At 40.3% G+C, this 20,889-nt stretch overlaps 1 protein-coding gene across 3 annotated transcripts in view; it reads left to right on the top strand.

Moving 5' to 3' along the window:
- Positions 1–16,698, top strand: part of CALCRL (calcitonin receptor like receptor) — a 64,113-nt gene extending 47,415 nt beyond the window's left edge. For all 3 annotated transcript variants that reach the window (XM_066189519.1, XM_066189517.1, XM_066189518.1), the window contains exons 9-13: positions 148–208; positions 310–376; positions 5,932–6,150; positions 6,483–6,524; positions 12,607–16,698. In XM_066189519.1, the coding sequence (XP_066045616.1) occupies positions 148–208; positions 310–376; positions 5,932–6,150; positions 6,483–6,524; positions 12,607–12,828 (611 nt within the window). In that variant the 3' untranslated portion in view covers positions 12,829–16,698. The remainder of the gene's footprint in view (positions 1–147; positions 209–309; positions 377–5,931; positions 6,151–6,482; positions 6,525–12,606) is intronic.
- Positions 16,699–20,889: the final 4,191 nt, after the last annotated feature.

Below are 20,889 nucleotides of genomic sequence, written 5' to 3'. Positions count from 1 at the left end.
AACTTTAAATTGGTCTGTGTTAGTTTATTTTCTCTGCAGGTATATAGTTTGGGTGAGGTGAAAATACACGAGATTCCTCCAAGATATGCAAGTTTACTTATTAACCAGGTTTTACTAATGAAGAAAATACTTGTTTTTTCTCCACAGGTTTTCCACTGATCCCTGCCTGCATACATGCTGTTGCAAGAAGTTTATATTACAATGACAAGTAAGTAGCTTCAGCTTGCAAAGCTTGTGTGTTTTCTCTAAGGTAAAAAATAAACCAAAGCTAATAAATGCCTTTTTTTTTTTCCTGTTTGTTTTCTGTAGCTGTTGGATCAGCTCTGATACTCATCTGCTTTACATCATCCATGGCCCTATTTGCGCTGCTCTCTTGGTAAGCATTTTTCAAATAATATTTTGTTTTCTTGTTTAATTTCTGGCTGCTCTTGAAGGGCTTACAATGGGAAGAGCTTCAGTCTAACATTTAGAGGTCACTGTCACTTATGAGTCTGCTGCTTAACCCAGCAGGTGCCTCAGACACACAAGATACAAGAAGTCTTGGCCTTGTTAAGGGTCTGTGCCTCTGGTCCTTTGAGAAACTCAGGGTTTGCAGTGTTGATTATCATTCCACTCAAATGCTAGTGACAAGGAAGGACTGAACCTTACCTGGAGTACTGGAGGGGAATCTAAAATCCTTCCTTTAGCTGAGAATGCCTCTCCTGCCCAGCCCAGTTGCCAGGTGGACCCTGCTAGAAGCCTCATTGTGTCCCTGTGCTGTGGCCAAGCAGCCACCAGGCTGCCTGAGATTCAGGGAGAGGGGGTTTGCATGCCAGAATTGACTGTGGGTGGGAATATGGGACGGAGAGAAACCACAGCAGGCACTTGGTGAGAGAACCAGTGCAAATGGTTCTGCCAGTACCTGTGACTGCCCCTGTTCTGATAGTAATGTAGCACTGTCTGCTTTGGCCACTGGGGTGTTGCAGCTCCTCTGTTTCTGGAGTGCTCGTGAAATCTTAGAGCACAGTGTTCTATCTGACACCCCAAGTTAATGCCAGCTCTATTCAGTGTTCACTACTAAATGAAATTCTTCGTGAGTAACTGAGGACATTATCGCATAAAAATCAGTCTTGTACATCCGTGGCACTAGGACTGCATTTACCCTATGAAATTCAGGCAGTAGATTGTCACTAAATAGAAATAGGGGTGTACTTAAACAACATAATGAACATAATTAGCATAGAGACGTTCCATATGTGATTAGCCCCTGACTGTGTATGACAGTCATTTGTTTTATTGTAACAGAAACCTCGAGCTGATCTGGCCAAACTGCTGGGTCCATGGCTGCTGACTTTTCTCCCTGCTTTTCAGTTCACAAAAGGAAGTTGATTGAGAGTGAAAATCTTAATGAACTTTATGTAAATAATTTCAAAAACTTTTTGGAAATAATTTCAGTTTCTGATCTACAATTTCCTCTTCTGTTAACTTGTTGATGAATACCTGTGGAGGGCATTCCATGGATAGAGTATTCTCTCAGAAGACCATTGAATAAATCCTGGGATTCTTTTGACTCCCTTTTTCATTCACAGTGAAATTAAGTAGTGAAGTTAAATTTTGAGGACTGCAATGATACCATGACACACCTGAGCCCCTCTGTGAGGGCAGCCAGAGCAATGCCCATGAAGTTATTGAGAGCTGTGACCCTTGGGGTGTGAATTATTGCTGGTAATCTCTTGTCCTGTCTGTCAGGTCTTCTGTATCTGTTTCATGTAAGGATTTGCTGTGCTCTAATCTGTAAACGTAAACCCAATTCTACATCCTTTCAATTTTTATTCTCTCTGCTTTACACAAAAGATAAAACCCTATTTTCACAGAAAAGTATAAGGGTTTGCTTTTTTTTTTTGTGGGTTGTTACCTCCATTGTTCTGGTATCTCTCCACAGATATATCACTTAAGTAAAAGCTCTTTGAAGCTGAACTGTAATTTGTATTAGAATTTTCTTTAAATAGCAATGTAAAGATTTGTGTAAAACTACAAGACTCTACTATCTTCCATGAAGTGACCTCATTTTAGGATGCAAGGTCATTTTTTCTCCTTCTAAGCAGTGGCCTCCACAAAATCACACTGCAAGTGGCCAGACTCCTGTGGGATTCGAACGCACTGGATCCATCCCAAATGATCAGGTCTTGTTTCTATTCAAGGCCACATTCAGAATGTCCTTTGATTTTACTGGAGGCATAATAATCATCTCTGTGGGGCTGGTCTGGGCAGAGTCTTTGTCCATCCTCTTCAATTTACAACTTTGTTCATTTTTTGTATTCCTATATTTTTCATGACCCAACTGAAAGTGTTTCTCTTGTATTTTTCTTGCCTCAGTACAATCAGTAAATTTATCTGAAAATCATGCAGGAATAACAGATTAAACTGCACATCTTGCCTGTGATGTGAAGGTACTTTAAAGGAGTTGCTTTCCTTTCTGGAAGCAAAGAAAAAAAGAGGGTTTTTTTTTCAATTCAGAAAAGACAGGGCTAAAGATGTTAGGTTAAATGCATGTGTTTAGGCTTTGTGAACAGAACCCTCATTTGCTTAAGCAGCTTGCTTGCCAGATACAATTTCCACACTTTACTAAGCATGACCTGCTTTAGTAGACATTTAAGCAACAACATTAAACTGCAAATTAGACAATGAGGGGGAAGACACTGTTTCTATTTGCAGGAGCAGATCTCAAAGAAAGTGAAGGGGACTGTCAAGTCGGTGCCAGGGAGAATTGGCAGAAACCAGTGGGAATTTAACTCTTGTACATCACTGAAAATCCTACAATTACATAAAATTAAAAACAACGCTGCTTTTATGGTCCCTGTTGTTACGTAACTGTGGTCAGTTCTTCTGCCAAAGGAATAGGAGCTGACATAGGTTGCACTTTGATTGGAATTGTCTTCAATTGTCCATTAAATTACAACTGTCTGCCTAAGCAATCACAGTTAAAGAAACAGAGGGGGAATGGGACAGTAGAGGGTGATGTTAATTTTCATGCTAGACAAATAATTGATCAAAATTGAGGGGGGAAGAGAAAAGGAATTGGCTTGCACTTCAGTGAAAGCAGTAGTGATTTCCGTGTAGGCTTCAGATGTGCCAGTGCTCTTGTGGTTTTGTTTGTTTGGGTGCCATGCGTTATTTAGCTATGGCATTGTTTATATAAATATTGATACAGGGATGTTCCTTTCTCCCCCTAAATAATGTTATGTGTTGGTGTTGCAGTCTGACAGACCATTACAGATGCCAGTTCTGAGTGAAGGTGTGCTAGAATGAAGTTTGGGTGCTCCCTGCTTTGTCTTTTATGTCCTTGTGTTTTAATGACTTTAAGCTGAACTCGGTGCCAGGCTTAGGCATTTAGAAGTTCAATGCTCAATTGTGTCCAAGCAGGCAAAGTTATGGAGCTGCACAAATGCATTAAAAGCCAAGCAGTGGCTACCAACTCATATCTAAGAATATCTGAGTGCCTTGAGTGAGAATAGTCTATTTATATCATCCTAAGGAGGAATTGAAACAATTTAAACCTGCAAGGATTACTGTACTACTTAGTGCAAACTCAGCATGGAGAAAAGTAGATATATCAGGGACATGAGGAGAATTTCATTCAGAAACTGCAGCCCCTATTGACTTAGGAACTCAGCTTCAGTTCACTGCCACTCTCAAGCCAGAACCTAAATGCTCCTGAGTTCCCAGTATAGGCACCAACACTTTTTTTTTCTTTGTCTAGGATTGCCTTCTCTGCCTTTGTTTCTATTTTCGCTCAGTTGCCCTGTTCAATTTTCAGGTCACTGTGAGGCTGTTGCTATTTCACTCTATGTTCATTGTGCAGATAGCACAACAGAGCTCCTTTGGGCTTTTCCAAACCATCACAGTCAATTTGATGATAAAGTGCAAGTGAGAAGTTCCACTGCCCTACTTTTACTTAAATGTAAAAATCTGCTCAGCACCTTACTTAAAACCAGGACCTGTTTTCATCACTTTAATTAAAAATTCAGTTCATCCTGATCTCGCTCTTATTCTCTGACAGAAGAGATATTCATCAAAAATTGGTGCTACATACTTGTACTGACACTCATCCTGTTCTACTCAACTCTGCTCTCTGCTTTCCCTCCTCCAGCTTTCCATTTGCCCTTTTAGCTATTTGCAGACTCTTCACATGCTTAATTTTGTGCATTTTGGTTTTGGTGGGTGAAACAAATAGAAAAACTCTGTGCATCTTGTAAAAGAAACAGCTCATTGGGTGCTGCCATTTATGCCTGTCTGCTGAAACTTTCATCTTCAGCTAGCACTTACGGACAGCGTTACAGGAATTGGCCGTACTACCAAAACATGAAAGGGCAGAAAACTCAGTGTTTGAGACATGTTAATGTTGAACCAGTAGATTTGAGAAGGATTAAATTTAGAAATGGAGGAAGGACTCATTGTCTGCATGTACTATAGGAAGTTGGATAGGGATCTTGGGCTACATAAAACCTAAATAAATCCCTTGAGAAAGAATCAGAAGACCTTGGCTGTTTAAACAAAGCTTGAAGGTAGCTGAAGGCTTCCAGGAGAAATCCATGCAGTAGTTTCCTATGTAAAACAATTTCCTGTTAGAATAATTTAAATAGCATGTAAGTAGAATATAAATAACATCCCATATCTGTAAAGGGCCATGTTGCTATAATAGCACACCGCTATTTATCCTGAAAGCCTGAACTGACAGCAAGAATTCTGCCAGGGCTGTGAAGGCAGCAGGACACCCGTGGTCTGAAATGCCTTCCCTGCTTGCACTCGTGCCACAGCAAGACAGAGCCTCCTCCTAGACCAGGAATTCGGAGGCCTTTTAGAAGGGAGTTCTGTCTGTCTGCCAGCCTCTTCCCTATCCCCCCTTTTGTCTCTAGTTGTTGGCAAGGGCAGACAATCCTCTGGAAGCTGAGTTGGGAGCAGAGCCTGTCTCTCTCCATTCTGTAGTGGCTCCCCAGAGCACCTCTGTCCTGTCTCTGTGCCTTGGATAAGAGGATGGAGTGGCTGAGCTCTCAGGGTCCCATCTACCTGCAGCTTCCATCAGGGGCTGCACGGGAGATATGGGTGGGGTGGGATCATTCCTGAGGCTGCTGTTGCTCAGGTTACTCATCCTTGGGTGATGTGCGTGTCTATCCATGCACATACCTGTGTGTGGTGCATCAGTTTTGTGCTTGCTCACAATGACAGTTTGGGATTTTTTTTCTGGTCAAACTGAAGGAAGAGACATTTCTAACAAAAACAAACAAACAAAGCTTAGTAACTATGGAAATAAATAAGTTCAGTAGTTGTTCAGTCTTGAATAACTTGTAGACAAGTTCAGTCACAAGCAATGGAATGACAGAGCATCATCTCAGTGCTTGCCCCATTGGAAGCTCTGCAGAAAGAATAAAAGATCCATCCATTGGCTTCTGTAAGAATGCCAAATCCACTGTTTGTCTAGAGGAATATACAGTTCCTTGTAGCAGCATTTTGCCTTTTACTATTATTATTATTATTGTTTTGATTTTTTTTTCTCTACAAATTTACCAAATTCATGTTGAAAAAATGAAAAGTAGCTTTTTGAAGAACCGTATTTAAATACAAGGAGGGAAAAGCATCATCTTTCTTGACCAACCTGAAAAGAATCAATCCTTTACCCATGCACTGTTACTGGCAGCAGAGAGAAAAGTGTGTGAGTTGTTACCACTGGCAGATAGCTTGCTTAGAGAGTTCAAGGAATGAGTGTGAATACTGGAAGTTAGAGCCACATCTCAGTTACTTAAAGGTGCTTTCAAAGATGTTTATCTGATCTCTCTTGTACAATCACAATGCTAGCCAAGCAGTGTGAGTTTGTGCTGTCTGGTTTCCAGTCTCACAAATCAGTGTGTGGGATCATTTTCCAGACCTCCATCTCATCATTTTCTTTTCCGACAGGTGAACCTTTTCTTCCTGCTGAATATCGTCCGTGTTCTCATAACCAAGCTGAAAGACACCCACAAGGCTGAGTCCAACCTGTACATGAAAGCAGTGAGAGCCACCCTGATCCTTGTCCCTCTGCTTGGCATCGAGTTTGTGCTGTTCCCTTGGCGACCCGAGGGCCGCATCGCTGAGGAGGTGTACGACTACGTCATGCACATCCTCATGCACTACCAGGTGGGAACAGCAAGCAGCCTGAGCTCACCTGAGCTCAGAGCAGTTGGCATGGCAATCAGAGAAAAGAGAAATGATCGTGGTGTTTCAGTTCTTAAAGATCTTCATCCAGTAGTGTTTGACTTCTCAGTAGGCTGAATTTTCATTTAATTGCCTTCCAATTTTCAAAGGAAAGAAACACCATGGTAGAAAGCTGGCCCCATATTGTTAGTGATCTCTCCTGCATTTTCTCTGCTATCTGTATCTGAATTTTATCAGAAACCTTTAATTATCTCACACCTGAAATAGCCCATATGCATTTGAATTAAAGCAGAATCTTTGTTTTTATTTTACAGGGTCTGCTGGTGGCTACAATTTTCTGCTTCTTTAATGGAGAGGTAGAGTAACAATTTTCACTATATCTTTAACAATTTTTCTTTTTATATGTTTTTGTTCCAGCAATTAAGGAGGTGGTAATTTTTTTTTTAAATTCTATGTCTGAATTTGTCTAAATTAAAAGAAGAAAACAAAGTATCAGGATACCAAGAGCAGAGCTTGGAAAGGACTATGCCATCATTCATGGCACCATTAAGTGTGTTAGGACTGATTCTTGGGTGCTAAACTGTACATATTTGTCTGGATTAAGAAACTGAAGAGAGTTGTCACTTTGCTATAAAGTCCATATAAATATCATAACACTGAAAAGCAGTTCAGCACCCAGAAGGTTTATTTGTCTGTGTTGGAAGCTGTACAGGATGTTATCCTGGAGACTCACTGCTCGGTCCTTCTGTAGCAGGAACAGGACACAGTGCACACGTGTTGCTGGGCTGGGTATGGCTGTACCGCAGGCAGGGGGCTGGAATTAGATGGTCACTAAGGTCTCTTCCAACCAAACTCCTTCTATGAGTCTGGGATTGTTTTATGACACTCTCTGGGAAAATTTTAGGCTAAGATTTGGAAAAGTGTTTCTTAGCCCAAGTGAAAAGCACCATTCCAACAGTCAGACCTAAACAGCTTGGTGTGCTTAGGGCAGGAATTTGTGTGGGTTAGAAGTGCATGTTTAAGGTACCATGATCAGCTAGTTCCAAGGACAAACCTTATTCTGACATTAGAGGATTGTGCCAGCAATAGATTGTATTGATCCTGTTGGAGCTAACAAGCTTTGCTGTTATCTTGGAATGGTCAAGGTCTCTGGAGTGCACAGGCTGACTTTCATGTAGAAAGTCTTGCCCCAGGCTGTAGAGAGTTCACTTCCAGAAACTTCTTAGTGTCAGAGATCAAAATAGTAGGAGGGCTAAGAATATATATTATTAATGTTGCTTTTGCTTGCAAAAAAAAATCCCAGCAATCCCAAACAAATGAACCAAACTACCCCCACCAAAAAACTAACTGGTGATTTGCCAATACTTTTGGCAGAGGAACAACTGCAATGCTATACTTACTCCTACACATCTGTTTGCTCATTTGTTCTACATTTAGTGTGGTTACAGTATAGGCTGTAAGCAGAAATGTGGGAGTAACCAGATCTTCTCCTAAGACTGAACCCTTAGGGTTTTTTATCAGATGCTCTAAAATTGTGTCAGTGTGTTTCTATAGTGTTATTGGGCAGTAATTTTTACTCACAGGTAAATATTTGGCTGATGCTAGAATTGATTCATGTAGATTGCCCTTCCTTCTCTTCCCAAGTCCAAAGCTGACAGAATTGCAATCAAACTACCATGAGCTTTGAAGGTTTATTTATGTGTCTTTGTTGTGTATCCCCCCGCCCAAATGCATGAGTCTCACTGATTTTTTGCCAAGGAGCCGGAAAAGATGAAGATAGGGTTTCTCTGAGTTCAGGGCCTGGGACAGGGTCCTTAGGGTAGATGCAGGTTCAAGTCCCTGCTCATGCATTTGCTTCAAAGCAAGAACATCTTCAAGTGTTCTGGGTCGGATCTGATCACTCGCCTTCACTCTCCATTGACATTTCATACACTCTTTCCCTTTGACAGAGCAGAAAGCTCAGGATGCCTTCAGAATGCCATAGGATAGTTCAGATTGCCTTCTAAAAACAGGTGCTTGGAAAAAATCAGTTTGTTCTTCTCCAGTGAAAAATTGGGGAGGAGGAGTGGAAAACCTTGAGATTTCTGCAGTTTTTACAAAACAGCATGTCCACTGCTCAGTTCTGTCTTCATCCTTGTGCCTCTTCCAAGGCTGTTTTTAATTCTAAATTATAATTGATTTTGAAATCTATTCCTGTATCTATTCCTGTTAATATTTCATTGTTACAAACTCAAATTTTTTAACACATCCTATTCTGCTGTGTAAGAAAAACCAAATTTATTTGAGTCATCCTCTAAATTCACCATGGGCTCATCAGTGGTAAAAGATGAGCTCTTCCACAACTCCTACAAATGCTAATAAGTGAATCACTCCTTGAATATCTACTGGCAGAATAGTGTTTCAAGGAGGACTTAGGTATTTTAACATTTATTAATTTAGGAACTCGATTTTTGGACCATAGACCTTGACTTAGTTAAACATACATGTCTGTATTTGCTCTCTAGAGAGTGGAAATTTATTCTTTTAAAACTACTTTTGGGTTCATTGTTTCAGTGACCACTATTTGCTTTTTTTAAAGAATTTTCAGTACACCTTGTTCAAGAAGGGACTTAGTGCTATATAAACAACTGTATCAGTAAGGAAGTCCAAGGGGAGAATGTAGGTGGGGGAAAATGTCAGCACAGAAAAATTGTGTTTCCTTTATCTCCTAAAAGGTTCTGGCGCTGGCAAGTGGGGCCGCAGACACTTGTTTGCTCCCCTGTAGTCACGCCTGACACCTGCAGCTGCAGCTTAGCTGGGCTGCACAGGGGCTGCTTCTCATCCCCCTTCACAGCAGCACCTCCTGAGGGATTACAGGAGGAGCAGCACCAGGCACTGCTGGCAGCGCCTGGCTGCACTGAGTCTGTGTTTCAAAGGTGATGCTGATGTTGGGATTGACACTTGCAATGACAGTGGGGCAGAGATTCCCAGTGGGGTATTAGCAATTAAAAAATGCCAAATGCACTAATTTGTTTCTAAGTCTTAGCTTTTCCCAGCTGTTACTGTACATTTTAGTGGATTCTGCACCAGATGTCAGGAGCCCAGTCCTGTTCAAGCAAGATACTTCTGGCCAAAAAGTGAACAGAAGTGATCTGCTAGGACAGAACTTCAGTGAAGACAAATTAAGAAATGTAGGAAAAATAGTTGGTATGCGGTGCTGACTGTAGCCAAGGAACATCTCCAGCTCACTGAGCAGAGCAGCCAGGGATGGCCTGTCAGATCCAGTTCTTACAGGCACTGCAGCTGTTGGTCACAACACAAACCTCCTCCAGACAGGGCGGATGTGCAAGCTTGGATCTTCTGTGGCAGGGCTTCCCCAAGGACACTCACATTCTGCTCATGGGCCAGCAGCCCACAGAGTAAGATGCTCTCAACACATCACATTTTCCAGCTTCAGATGGCCTAGTGTGGTTTTTGGGGTCATACAGGCTGTGGTCAGAGAAGCCTGTCCCAGATCTCTGATAAATCAGAAGATTCCTGTTGAAATTTCAATAACAGGTGCTATAATGAACCTAAATGGTCTGTGTAAGCCTTGTGGGGTTTGTTTGCCTTTTTTCTTTTATTTCACTGCTCCACAGAAATGTTGCCATGAAGATCATAGTCTCAGGTTTACAAGGTTATACAATCTGTTGTACAATAGATGAGATAGATGAGGCTGTGTTGTGGTTTGGTTTGTTTGTCTTTTTCCTGGGTGGCTACTGAGCTGTTTAGTTTGTCTGATATCCAACATCAAGCTACCAGTGTTAAAGGGCTGACTGGAAGGAGTCCTTCCTACAAACTCATCAAGTGCAGCTATTATTAAGTTATAAGGTGAGAAAAAAAAAAAAAAAAGAAAAGAAAAAAAGAAAAAAGGACTCTTCCAGCTGGAACCAGCTTCTCTTAATGACTGAGAAACACAATTATATTATGATGTTTTTCATTCAGTGCTTTCCTTAATATTCTTTCTTGTTACAAAGTTCTACCCTCCTGAGCTGAATTTACAGCTCTGTGCCCCTGCTCAAAGCTGAACAGAAAGTGGTAAAAGTCCCATTCTCACTTTGTGGGCAGACACACACAGTGTTAAACACAGGGTAATTGAATTTTCCCATCTTCTTCTATAAATGATTGGAAGGTTAGAGAAGATTGAAAGACATTCACGATAGATGAAAGGATACAAGACCCTACAAGAACAGACAGACAGCAGGACAGAGGTGCAGTCCTGATCCAGCAGTAACGGAGAGGCCTTGGGAACAATGCCAGGAGTACCTGGCTCAGTTAGAAATGCACGGAGAGAGTGTGATGGGCACGGGGGCAGGCAGAGAGGAAATGCTGTTTGCCCCTACAAGAAACCCTTTTTTTAGCTCTCTGTCCCTGGCATGGAGCAGCTGGACTGCTTTTCCCTGGCAGCAGCTCCCGGACACTTGTCTTGCAGGGATGCTGGTGGCTCTTAGGAGCTATGGAATCTTTTGGTATCCTTTAGGATAGGTTAACAAATATTATTAAGCAAAAGTAAGATGAACAGTTGTTAAGGAACCAGGAGAAGTGTAGGAGAGGACTGCAGTGTGTAATTTGGCAAGCCTAGTTTATCTCCCTGCTCTGCCAAGAGACTTCTTTGACCTTGTTAAGCCATTTAGTTCCAGTTGCTGGCATTTTCCCCACCTCCAGCCTGTCTTGTCTGAAGTGAAAGTTGCTCAATGTGTAATTTTTTGCATGTGTGTCTGCATTCAAACTCTGAGCTTATTGAAGGAACTGACTGCGAAAGGAGAATGGATAGAACATAGCTCAGTGATGAACACAGATTGATTGGTTCCAAACTACATTCTAAGCTTCCTTCTTGGAAAAGCTAGAATTTTGAATATGCCTCTTGTCTCGGCCTTATGATAGGTTACAGGAGATGGATTCAACCTGTGCAAACACTTAAGGTTCTGTATTGGCTCTATTCTAAAGTCCTATGCCATGCATATATTAATTAGTCAAAAACTTCCCGTGCTGAAATAAGAACTCTGCCTTTAGACTCTGAAGAAACACAGAATTTTGATATGAAAAGCAGTAAGATCTGAAACTCGAAATTGTTAAGATAGTTGATTTCTCAGTGTTTGAAGATTTGTGTTTAGATGTTTAGACTTTCTGAAACTCGAAATTGTTAAGGTAGTTGATTTCTCAGTGTTTGAAGATTTGTGTTTAGATGTTTAGACTGGATTCGAAAGTTTTTGTGAACAGTAAGAGAGCACTTCCTTTTGCCCTAAAATGCAAATTTTTTATGTTAATTGGTTGATACTTCTTTCCTTACTCTCTGACATTTCCTTGTAAAGGATTTGAGAAATACGGAGTTCTCCTTCAAACAGAGGTTTCTGATACCAGACTGCAGGAAGTCTAAAAACTACATCCCTTTTCTTGTATTTATTTTTATTTTTCATGATTAAAGCCAGAGTAAAATTAGACAAAAGGAGCCATTGTGTGAGGGAAATGGAAATGGAAAGCAAACATAAACCCTGAAGACATATGGAAAATCCTAAAAATATTTCCCCACAATATAAACAATTAACTGGGACAGTCACTTTTCCACTGGTTAGCAGTTAGGACTGCTTTCTGTACAAAGTTTGGCTGAAAAGGGAATGAAATATTCATGACCTGTAGGCAGTATTTTTTAACATAGAAAAACATTTGAAAAAGCAGCAACAGAAACTATTACCATAGCAAGCTTTCCCACTTGGCACCTGCCCTGAAAGACTAATTCCATGAATGTGACACGTTATCACTCCACTCTGCACAGGTGTTTAACCATATTGGAGGGGAGGAAGGCCATGACAAACACCACATCCTTTCAGTGGAGACATGTAAACCAATGGGGCCTTCAGCTATTTTATCAGCTTTATTTTTAACTCTGGTAGAAAGGTGGCGTTCAGGAAATTGTCCTCCTAGTCATTTGCTTAAGGTATGGTCAGAAATTGGGAAAGACTGACTTGTGCCAAAAATCATAGCAAATGTAAATTATGGTTTGTTGAGGGTAAATGAATTTACACTTGCTGAGGATGTGGCCTTTGGAAAAGAAGGATGAACAGAAATTAAAAAGCCAGAAGTTTTTCACCTCTGTTTCTGATCTGTCTACACTGGACTGCAGTCCACAGGGGAGGAAGCAGAAAATTGTGTGGCTGCTGTTCCTCCTGTAACCTGGGCTTTTTCTGAGCAGCCAGTACACTACAATTGTAAAATACCATTACTTCACAACAAATTTGCTGGAAAAGAATGCTTACCTAAGTGGTGAATAATTCAGAACGTCTCAAGTGCTAACTGGCGTGTAGGTAGGTATCCTTGTCCAGGATTTCCGAGCCTCACTGCCTCATTTGCTGAGACGCCATCACTATGTCCCTCATGCATGGAAGAAGTCGTTTACACGCACTTTGCTTTGTGTGGGCGCAGGTGCAGGCCGTGCTGAGGAGGCACTGGAACCAGTACAAGATCCAGTTTGAGCACAGCTTCAGCCACTCGGACGCCCTGCGCACGGCCTCCTACACCGTGTCCACCATCAGCGACGTGCAGGGCTACGGCTACGGGCACGACTGCGCCAGCGAGCACCTCAACGGCAAGGGCTACCACGACATGGACAGCATGGCACTAAAGACTGACAAGCTCTACGGCTGAGGGGCTGCCCTGCTGCCATCCTGTGACTTCATGGCCAGAGGATCTCGCCTACCTAGGGGGATGTACTGTTCTCCTGGACGATGCAAACTAAAGCAGCGTGTTTCTCATACGTGTGTGTATGTATGCACACATGCATAGGTATGGTCGTGTTTCTGTGTATCTATACAGTATGGACATCTGTACATATATATCTATATATGTATGTGCATTTATATAAGGATACAAACTTTGCCTCTTCAGTTTCTACTGTGTAGACAAAGTTGGCAAATTTTTGTACAAAGGGAATCAATGAAGGATTTCTTATTTTCTTGGAAGTTTGTATAAGACTGTGCTGTGTTGAAGCCACTTCATTTGCCTATAGAATCTTAGAGTGTAAATACCATACTCTGTCGTCTTAATTCAACCTAAAATAGAGCAAAGCAAACCGGGTTAAGTAGGTGCAATAATAACAAGAAGTTTTCCAGGTTCTTTTTTTGGTCCAGCATTTGTTTAGCTGTCAAAAAAGCCTGACAGGTAGTCTGAGGTAACAGATTCAAAGATAGATACTGCTGTTTTTGTTAAAGAGATTGATGTTTTGCTTTGGTTTGGCCAGTTTTTCTTCCCACTGTTTTACACCAAGCACAGAGACACCACTTCCAGTGTGAGCCTTGATGTACTGCAATGTAATATCTTGCACCAAGATTTGAGCAATTTTATTTAAGCTATTTCAGGATATTTAGAAGTGTTTCCTTCTCCTGAATCGTATGGAAGTTTCTTCTGGATTTAACAAAGACAAGACTGATGAGGCCTCGCTGCCAGAGAGCAAAGGAGTAACCTGAGTCACTGTTAAGTCCCTCCAGACACTCATAGTAACTGCAGTTGGGGGAACTTCACTGTGTGCTTGAGGAATTTACTCAGCTGGAGAAGATCATGTACAGAATTTGTTGTAGTGTTGTTCTGATTTTACTTTTACAGATTTCCCTGGCCATATGCTTGATAACTTATTCCTTCATTCTTGGGGCAAGTTTTGGTTAATTTTGTGGCTGGTTTTGTTGTCTGAGATGAGCATGCAAGACTGAACACAGTGCACATGATATACTACCTTCAAAGCCAGTATATGAGACTCAGACTAATCAAGCAGATTAATGTTAGGAATTCTCATTATTTGGAAAATCCAGTATTAAGTTTGTATTATAAAGGTTCAAAACTTCATGGATTGACAATTTCAATATTATTTTGGATTGGTTGATTCTGAATCTCTGTCTCAATTTGCTAAGAACAATACCTTATTGTTGTTTCTTTGGTTCTGCTGGTGCAGAAAGGTCTCACTGAAAACTAGGAGGTTGTCAGAAAGGTCTTGAGAAAATGTGTCTTTATAGAAATTTATATTTTTGTTAAATCTTTACGCTTTAAAGAAATAGTAGTTTCGTTAAGTGAAATGACAAAAATGCTCCAGAATGAGGGCATGAAACGAGGTGAGTTCACTGAAAATTAAAAATGTGAGAAAAAAATTTATACATTTCATTTGCAGGTAAGTCTACTTGAAGTGGGGAAAAATGAAAATTAGGCAGAAGAAAAAGTAGATGCCGGAACTGTGACAGACTGGCTAATGAACATATTTCTGGTGCATGTAGTCCAATCAAAAAATTGGAAGACAGTTTTTCTGAGACCAGTTTGAAATAATTTTGCATACAAAATTCTTGTATACAAAACACCTTGCCTTTGACATTTAAACATTTTCGTCAGTAGCTTTTCTCTATGCTTCATTAGTGTGCAGGTAATTTTTGGTGTTTATTACTTTGTGACTTCATAAGGTGTTAAATGCTTTGTACTTGGAAAGAAAACAGGAGGATGTGGCATGTTCATGCCACTTGCACTTTTCTTTATTTTTTTTTTTACAGTTCTTAGGTCTGGAAAATATAGAAAGGGTTCTTTTAATGATTTAGTGTCACGATATAGAATCTCAGCTAGGACGCACAAATAAAGCTTTCTCCTCTTCTGCAGGACTGTCTGGTCAGTTGATGGGAGTGATTTGAAGAATCTGTTGGATTGTGTAGTGTAGAGTACACTACGTTGTGAGATCTGGCAATCACGTGTCACAGTCTGAAATTTTAAGAGTGACAGTAACAATATCTGCTACAACATGACTAGAGGTTACTTACAACTCTCTTTGCTAATCTTTGTAGTGTTACTTAAAATCTGTGCAATGTTCTGAAGGCATCAGTGGTGCAGAAAATCCCTGCTCCAGGTGCAGCAGCTTTGCATTTGTGGGACCAGATCATCAGCTGGTATAGATCTGTCTTGAGTTCCTTTTGCAGAATCTGCGGGTACCACTGAGACTCAAAGCCCAGACAGGTGTCTGGCCACTTTAACGTGCTGGAAGCCATTTATGGCATATTATTAGACAATTATTTCATGGTACCTGGTGGATTGTTGTTGTGATTAACCCTTAGGTGTTGGTTTAGAGTGCGGCACAGTATTAGACTTTAATTAGGCTTCACTCTCTGAGAGGCTGTTCAAATTAAACAGACTATAGTTTTTGTCATTTAACACATTCTTCTAAATGCTCTCTGTCCTCTATTGGAGAAACTTGTCATGGTAATTTAGGAGGTAAAACTGTTTTTATACAGAAATATCTAGGTGGACAATCACGGCTTCCTTCTAGGCACACACCCCCCCATCTTCACTTTGGAAAAGAACCACATCCAGCTTGATGTGCAAGAAAATCTTTCTGACTGTGAAGTATGGTATAGCAGAGCTCTATTTCCCCTCTCTTGCTGAGGTTAGATAATCTGTTTTCTAATTTGCATTGGAAAATACCAATTCCTTTTTTTGTCTTCCTACCTCACCTTTTTTTCAGCTTCTACATAGCTAAGAGAAGGGTCTGCTTCTTAAAATGTTTTCCTGTCACCATAAGTTAAAATCAAATCCTTGTTGCTGAGATCTCATGGCTGTCTTCTGCTTTACAGAATATTGTAGTCCATAGCTGTATTCTCTGGGATGGAAGTAAACTCTCTTTTGGTGGGGCTGTGAGATTCCTTTGAACATGCAGATTATTATTTGTTTATTACCTACTATTATTTTCTGTTTCTTTTTTTTTTTAATGTTATTTAGTGAGGATTTATTGTATCAAGCTACAGGGGCTACAGCAATAGTTGTCTTATGTTTTTGATCTGTAACACCAGCATGTTATGATTCAGTGAGAGAAAATGTCTATTTTTAATGCTACTGTCTTCAATTAATACATGGCTGCATTGCAGGGTCCCTCGGTTGTTTAATGGCATTTATGCTGTGCAGGTTTTCATGGTGGTGATCTACAAGAGTATTTGGCTGCAGAAATGCTGCAACACGTACTCCTTTTGATGTCAAGAAACATTTGGGCTGGCAACCAGGCAACATTCATTTATTGTACTATGTAAATAAGATTAATAGAAGCTCTGGCATTGTATTTATTGCTTACACTAAGAACAAAATGGAAAAAATGTGAAGTTATTTTTTTAGTTGTTCATTTTCACCTTGTTCATATGAATCATGCATTTTAATTGCTGAGAGAAGTATTGCTTCTGATCAATAAAATATTACTCCATTTATTCATCTCTCTTGTGCTGTAATATAACAAAGCTGATGTAAATTTGCTTTCACAGATGTCTTAACTCTGTGCTAGTTAAATACTAACCCAGGGAGAAAGTAATTACATAGAGTTACTAACAATTATTCTGGTTTTAAGTGTTTTTCAATACTTTTATTTAATACTAGAGTGCTGGATTTCTGGAGGAAGTTTGTACAGATAATATAAGATGACTGGACATAAAATTATTTACCTGAAAGTTTCATATTCCTATTTCTTGTTTTCTGAATCCACCTTTTAATAAAAAGCTATTAATACTTACATATATTAAGCCAAAATGTCTGTTTCATCAGGAACTAACAGCAGAGTAGAGACTAAATCGAGGATATCTTTCTTCTTTATCTCATCAGTCGAGGTGGAGGTAGAGAAACAAACCTGAGCTCAAATAAAAAATCCAAACAATATTTAACCACCCCAGGGGATCTTAATACTGGCTGTTACTACTACTGTTATCCCTATTTATATCTCCTGTTGCCCCTATTTAAAGTGTGCAATATCCATCCAAAAAATGCACCATCTCCTCCTGCCTCTCCTCATGACTTCTAAGCAGGAGCCTGTAGTTCCGGGTAGGTTTTTTTGATCTTCAGTTCCTAGTACCAAATGTCAGTCAGTGTAAATTGTTACAGACGCTACTCACACTAAATTAGGTCTATTGCTTCAGTTCCCTACCAGTACTCCCCCTTACTGATTCTCTCTATGTAGAGTTAAAACTGTTCCATTTAACAATTATATCTCTACTGCTATACAAGTAACTATAGAGAAGTAAATCCCATCCCCCAAATCCTAAAGCTGCTCCTTACAAGGTTTTATTGGAACTCACACCCAGCAGCAGTAAAGGAACACAAATGATAGCTACAGTAACATTTTCCAATACAGTATAGGTGCCCAAAAGCAATTAACCAGCAAAATGAAACACAGCATCCTAACCTCCTCACACTAAACAGTGATCTTTACACTTTCTACATCATTTTAAAAGCGGAAATGTACCTATAGCACAAGTACCCTCACAATAATTGAACCAAACTTACCAATACCCCATCAATATTGTGATCCACACGATCCCATTCCACTCTCTGCAAGATACAGAGGTTACTGCCTTTGAAAGTTTTGCAGTCACTCCAATACTGTATCTTGCACGTTCCTGTCATGGCAGCCACCATTGAAATCAAAGTTCTAAACCAAAGTTTTAGCTTTTGATAATGATCTGACTCTAAACACCTATGTGACAAGAAAATACAAACTTCATTTTGAACCAGGTGAAATCCATTCCAAAATGAGTCTGACTGCAAGTGCAGAGGTGACAGACCCCTCTTTATAATTTCAATTATCTATCAATCACCCTACAGCTGCAGCTCTTTAACACTTTTTAAACCATACTCCCTAAATGAACAATTCTAATCCATCCAACATGGAGTTCAAGCTTCATTTGAGGCAAATTACATACAAGATTATTTTTAAATTAAACTCAGTTTTATCACTGCCCCCTAAATTTTAAAGATATTTTCAACTGCTACTTCTAATGACTACTTCAAAGTTTTCTTCCTCTCAACAAGATTCACCCCTCTAAATGAAAACATTCAAATGGAAAATATCATATGATTATTGCTAATTCCTTTGAAGCTTAATAAATTGTTTAATGTGAATTTAACAAAATACAAATACAACAAAATCAAAGCCTGTTTTCTGCAAAGTGCTTACATGCTACTGTTAATTCCTGACTTAAGATGAACAAGCTTCCCTGGAAATTCAGATTTCACAATCAGTATCAAAATGAAAAATTGCCACAAAGGAAAATGTACCCAGAGGTGCTGGGCTCCCTAGTGCTGTCTGGTGAATCCAAGTTTTATTGGTGGATGCAGACAATCTAAGCTGAGTTCCTCCCTGTGTGGCAGCCAGGTGCAAACCCATCTATTCAGAGAACTGGTTTGGAGCCAGTGTTTGGGGCAGAGTCCAGCAAGGAATCCCAAAGTTGTACAGCAAATACATAATCATAAGCCATGCACAAATTATCAAAGGAGAAAGAAAACAGGCTTGAACACGAGTATTCATGTATTTGCTTAGCTCCTTACCTTGATATTTGCAAGTGAGAGGTGACAAATGTTTGCCTGTAGCAGAGAAACTCTTTCCATAGGTTCTCCATGCCTTGGACAAGGATCACTGTGAAGTGCTGGTGTCACAGTGAAGGCCCTAAGCAGCTGTTCCCTGTTGTGACAGTCCACTGTATCACCGGTAGCTTTGCATATAAATAGTTAAGAAAAAATACTGAATTAGTAAGGAACAACAATATTTAGACGCTAGAAAAAGTAGATTGCACTAAACAGAAATAGCTATCAGAGAGTTAACACAATAAACATGATAAAAAACCACTGCTGGAGATGAGGGAATTAGAGCAAAGGGGACAAAGAACAAAAAGTAGAATAAACTGTTCTGTGCCTATTTATTTTTTAAAATGTGCTATAAAAAGTTTTCAAATCAAGAGTATTGCTATCCTTCAAAGCACATATTTATAGACTTAGAGAAATTATAATGACTTTGTCCCTTACGCTCGCCTGGATGTAGACCTGAAACATCAGAGAAGAGCTAGGAACACAATCACATTTTCCTTAGCTAACCTTGACTAGGAGCCAAATACGTGCATTTAGTAGAGAGTTCCACAGTGCATTTGGCTGGGGCTCCTGCAGGGATCTGCAGCCATGAATTCCACAGAGCAGGGTCCATACCTGGTCTGTTCTGTTACTCACAAGGAACTCCCATCCTGTGATGCCAGATGGACTCCAGGAATCATCCTCAAGCACTGGCTCCTTCTCCCATAGTTTGGGCAGATGATGACAGTAGGGGGGTTTCCTTACTCCAGGGTTTGCTTTCAGAGCCTGCAGGCATTCAGCCACCAGAGATACTTCAGAATCTGCAACAAGAACCAAATTCACAGCAGGAGCTCAGAGTCTGAGATGACTTGAAGATTCCTAAAGTTTATTACTATTCCCTGGGTTATAGCACAGTGCAGTGCTATACTGCACTATATATGTGCTATATATGCAGTGCATATTCCCATATGCCTTGTTTTTCATACTCCCAACTCTCTTACAAAAAGCATCTCCATTTACCTTAACTGGGATACTCTTTATCCAGATGATGCAATGGACTTGCTACAAGAATTTAGCAAGTAAGAATATCAATGCCTTCCAAACCTTCGTAGCAAATACCTGTGGTAAAACGAGTTAAATTTCAGGTAATTTCAAGGTATGGACTCTGAGCCAAACAGTCCTTTCCAGTCCAAGTCTGTATTTGCTAGGAGGTGTAAAAATTGTTTCCCTTTCCTTTTGTCAGTGGAAAATGACAGTAGCTATTTTTCATTTAAAGCTAATTACCTCTTATTTTTCTCCACGTGGACTCATTTCTAACAGTCAGGAGTGCTCCAAATAGCCTTCTCTAGCTGTAATTAAAAAGCTAATTAGAATGGTATGTAATTCATGTGTAAAAAATACTTAAAGAAGAAGGTTCAATCAGGAAGCTTTCACAGAAATAATGAAAATATTGAAAGCAAAAATAGAAACATGCTAGTAGCAAAACTCTCTGAATGTGTTTTTGTTGCAGACAGCAACAGCACTACTTATAATTATGTTTTCATTACATAATGGAAAAAGATTTTTCTCTTCTAAGCCATTTAAAGTGAGGGGGTTTTAGAAATACAAAGACTTGAAGTGGTAAAATAAACTTTCTATTTAAGTTTCAGCAAAATATTTTGAGTTGTACACCTTCCTGTCTGTCCCACCACCTCAGATCTCAGTATTTCTCCAGCACTGGCATGGTTTTTTATTATTTCCAATGAAATCTTCCTCCCATTTCTTAGTATTCACCAAAAGCCAGGCCCCTGCAGTTATCTGTGTCCTGCAAGATGCTTTCCTTCCCACCAGCTATCTCCAAAGACCATGGAACCTGGAGGTGATAGTGCTCCAGCCAAAGGCCATGGAACCTGGAGGGGATAGTGCTCCAGCCCAGCATCTTTTCCCAGCTGTGCCTGGAGCAGCGCAGGAGGGCACTCAGCAGCACTCCCTGAGTTTCATGGCACAGGGATGAAGGAAGGGCCGCCTCAGAGAGGCTTTACCTCACTCATTCCCCAGGCAGAGTTGTTCTGGCACTGGGGAATAACTGGCACTGCTCCTTCCTGCAAGGAAGAATGCACAGAGCTGATTCCTGGCTGGACTCTCCTTGCTGAGCTGTGAAACCTCTGACTTTCTCCTCAAACACTCCTTGTTTACACCTTCTAGTGCTGTTGAAACAACTGATGGGAGCAGGAATCCCCATCAGTTCCTGCATGCAGTGGTGGCTGCAAATTGAAAGCCAGACAAATCTAAGAATTCATCCTATTCCCAATCCAGCAGAAGCATAAAATAAATAAAGCACAGAATTACTAAACATACAGAGACAGAAGGAGCACACTGCGAGCAAATAAC

This window comes from Chamaea fasciata, unplaced genomic scaffold (genome assembly GCF_029207755.1).
Source record: "Chamaea fasciata isolate MVZ Bird 193981 ecotype frontalis unplaced genomic scaffold, bChaFas1.0.hap1 SCAF_8, whole genome shotgun sequence".
Classification (NCBI taxonomy): Eukaryota; Metazoa; Chordata; class Aves; order Passeriformes; family Sylviidae; genus Chamaea; species Chamaea fasciata.
Note: the sequence above shows the minus strand (reverse complement) of the source record. Positions and strands in the feature narration are given on the sequence as shown.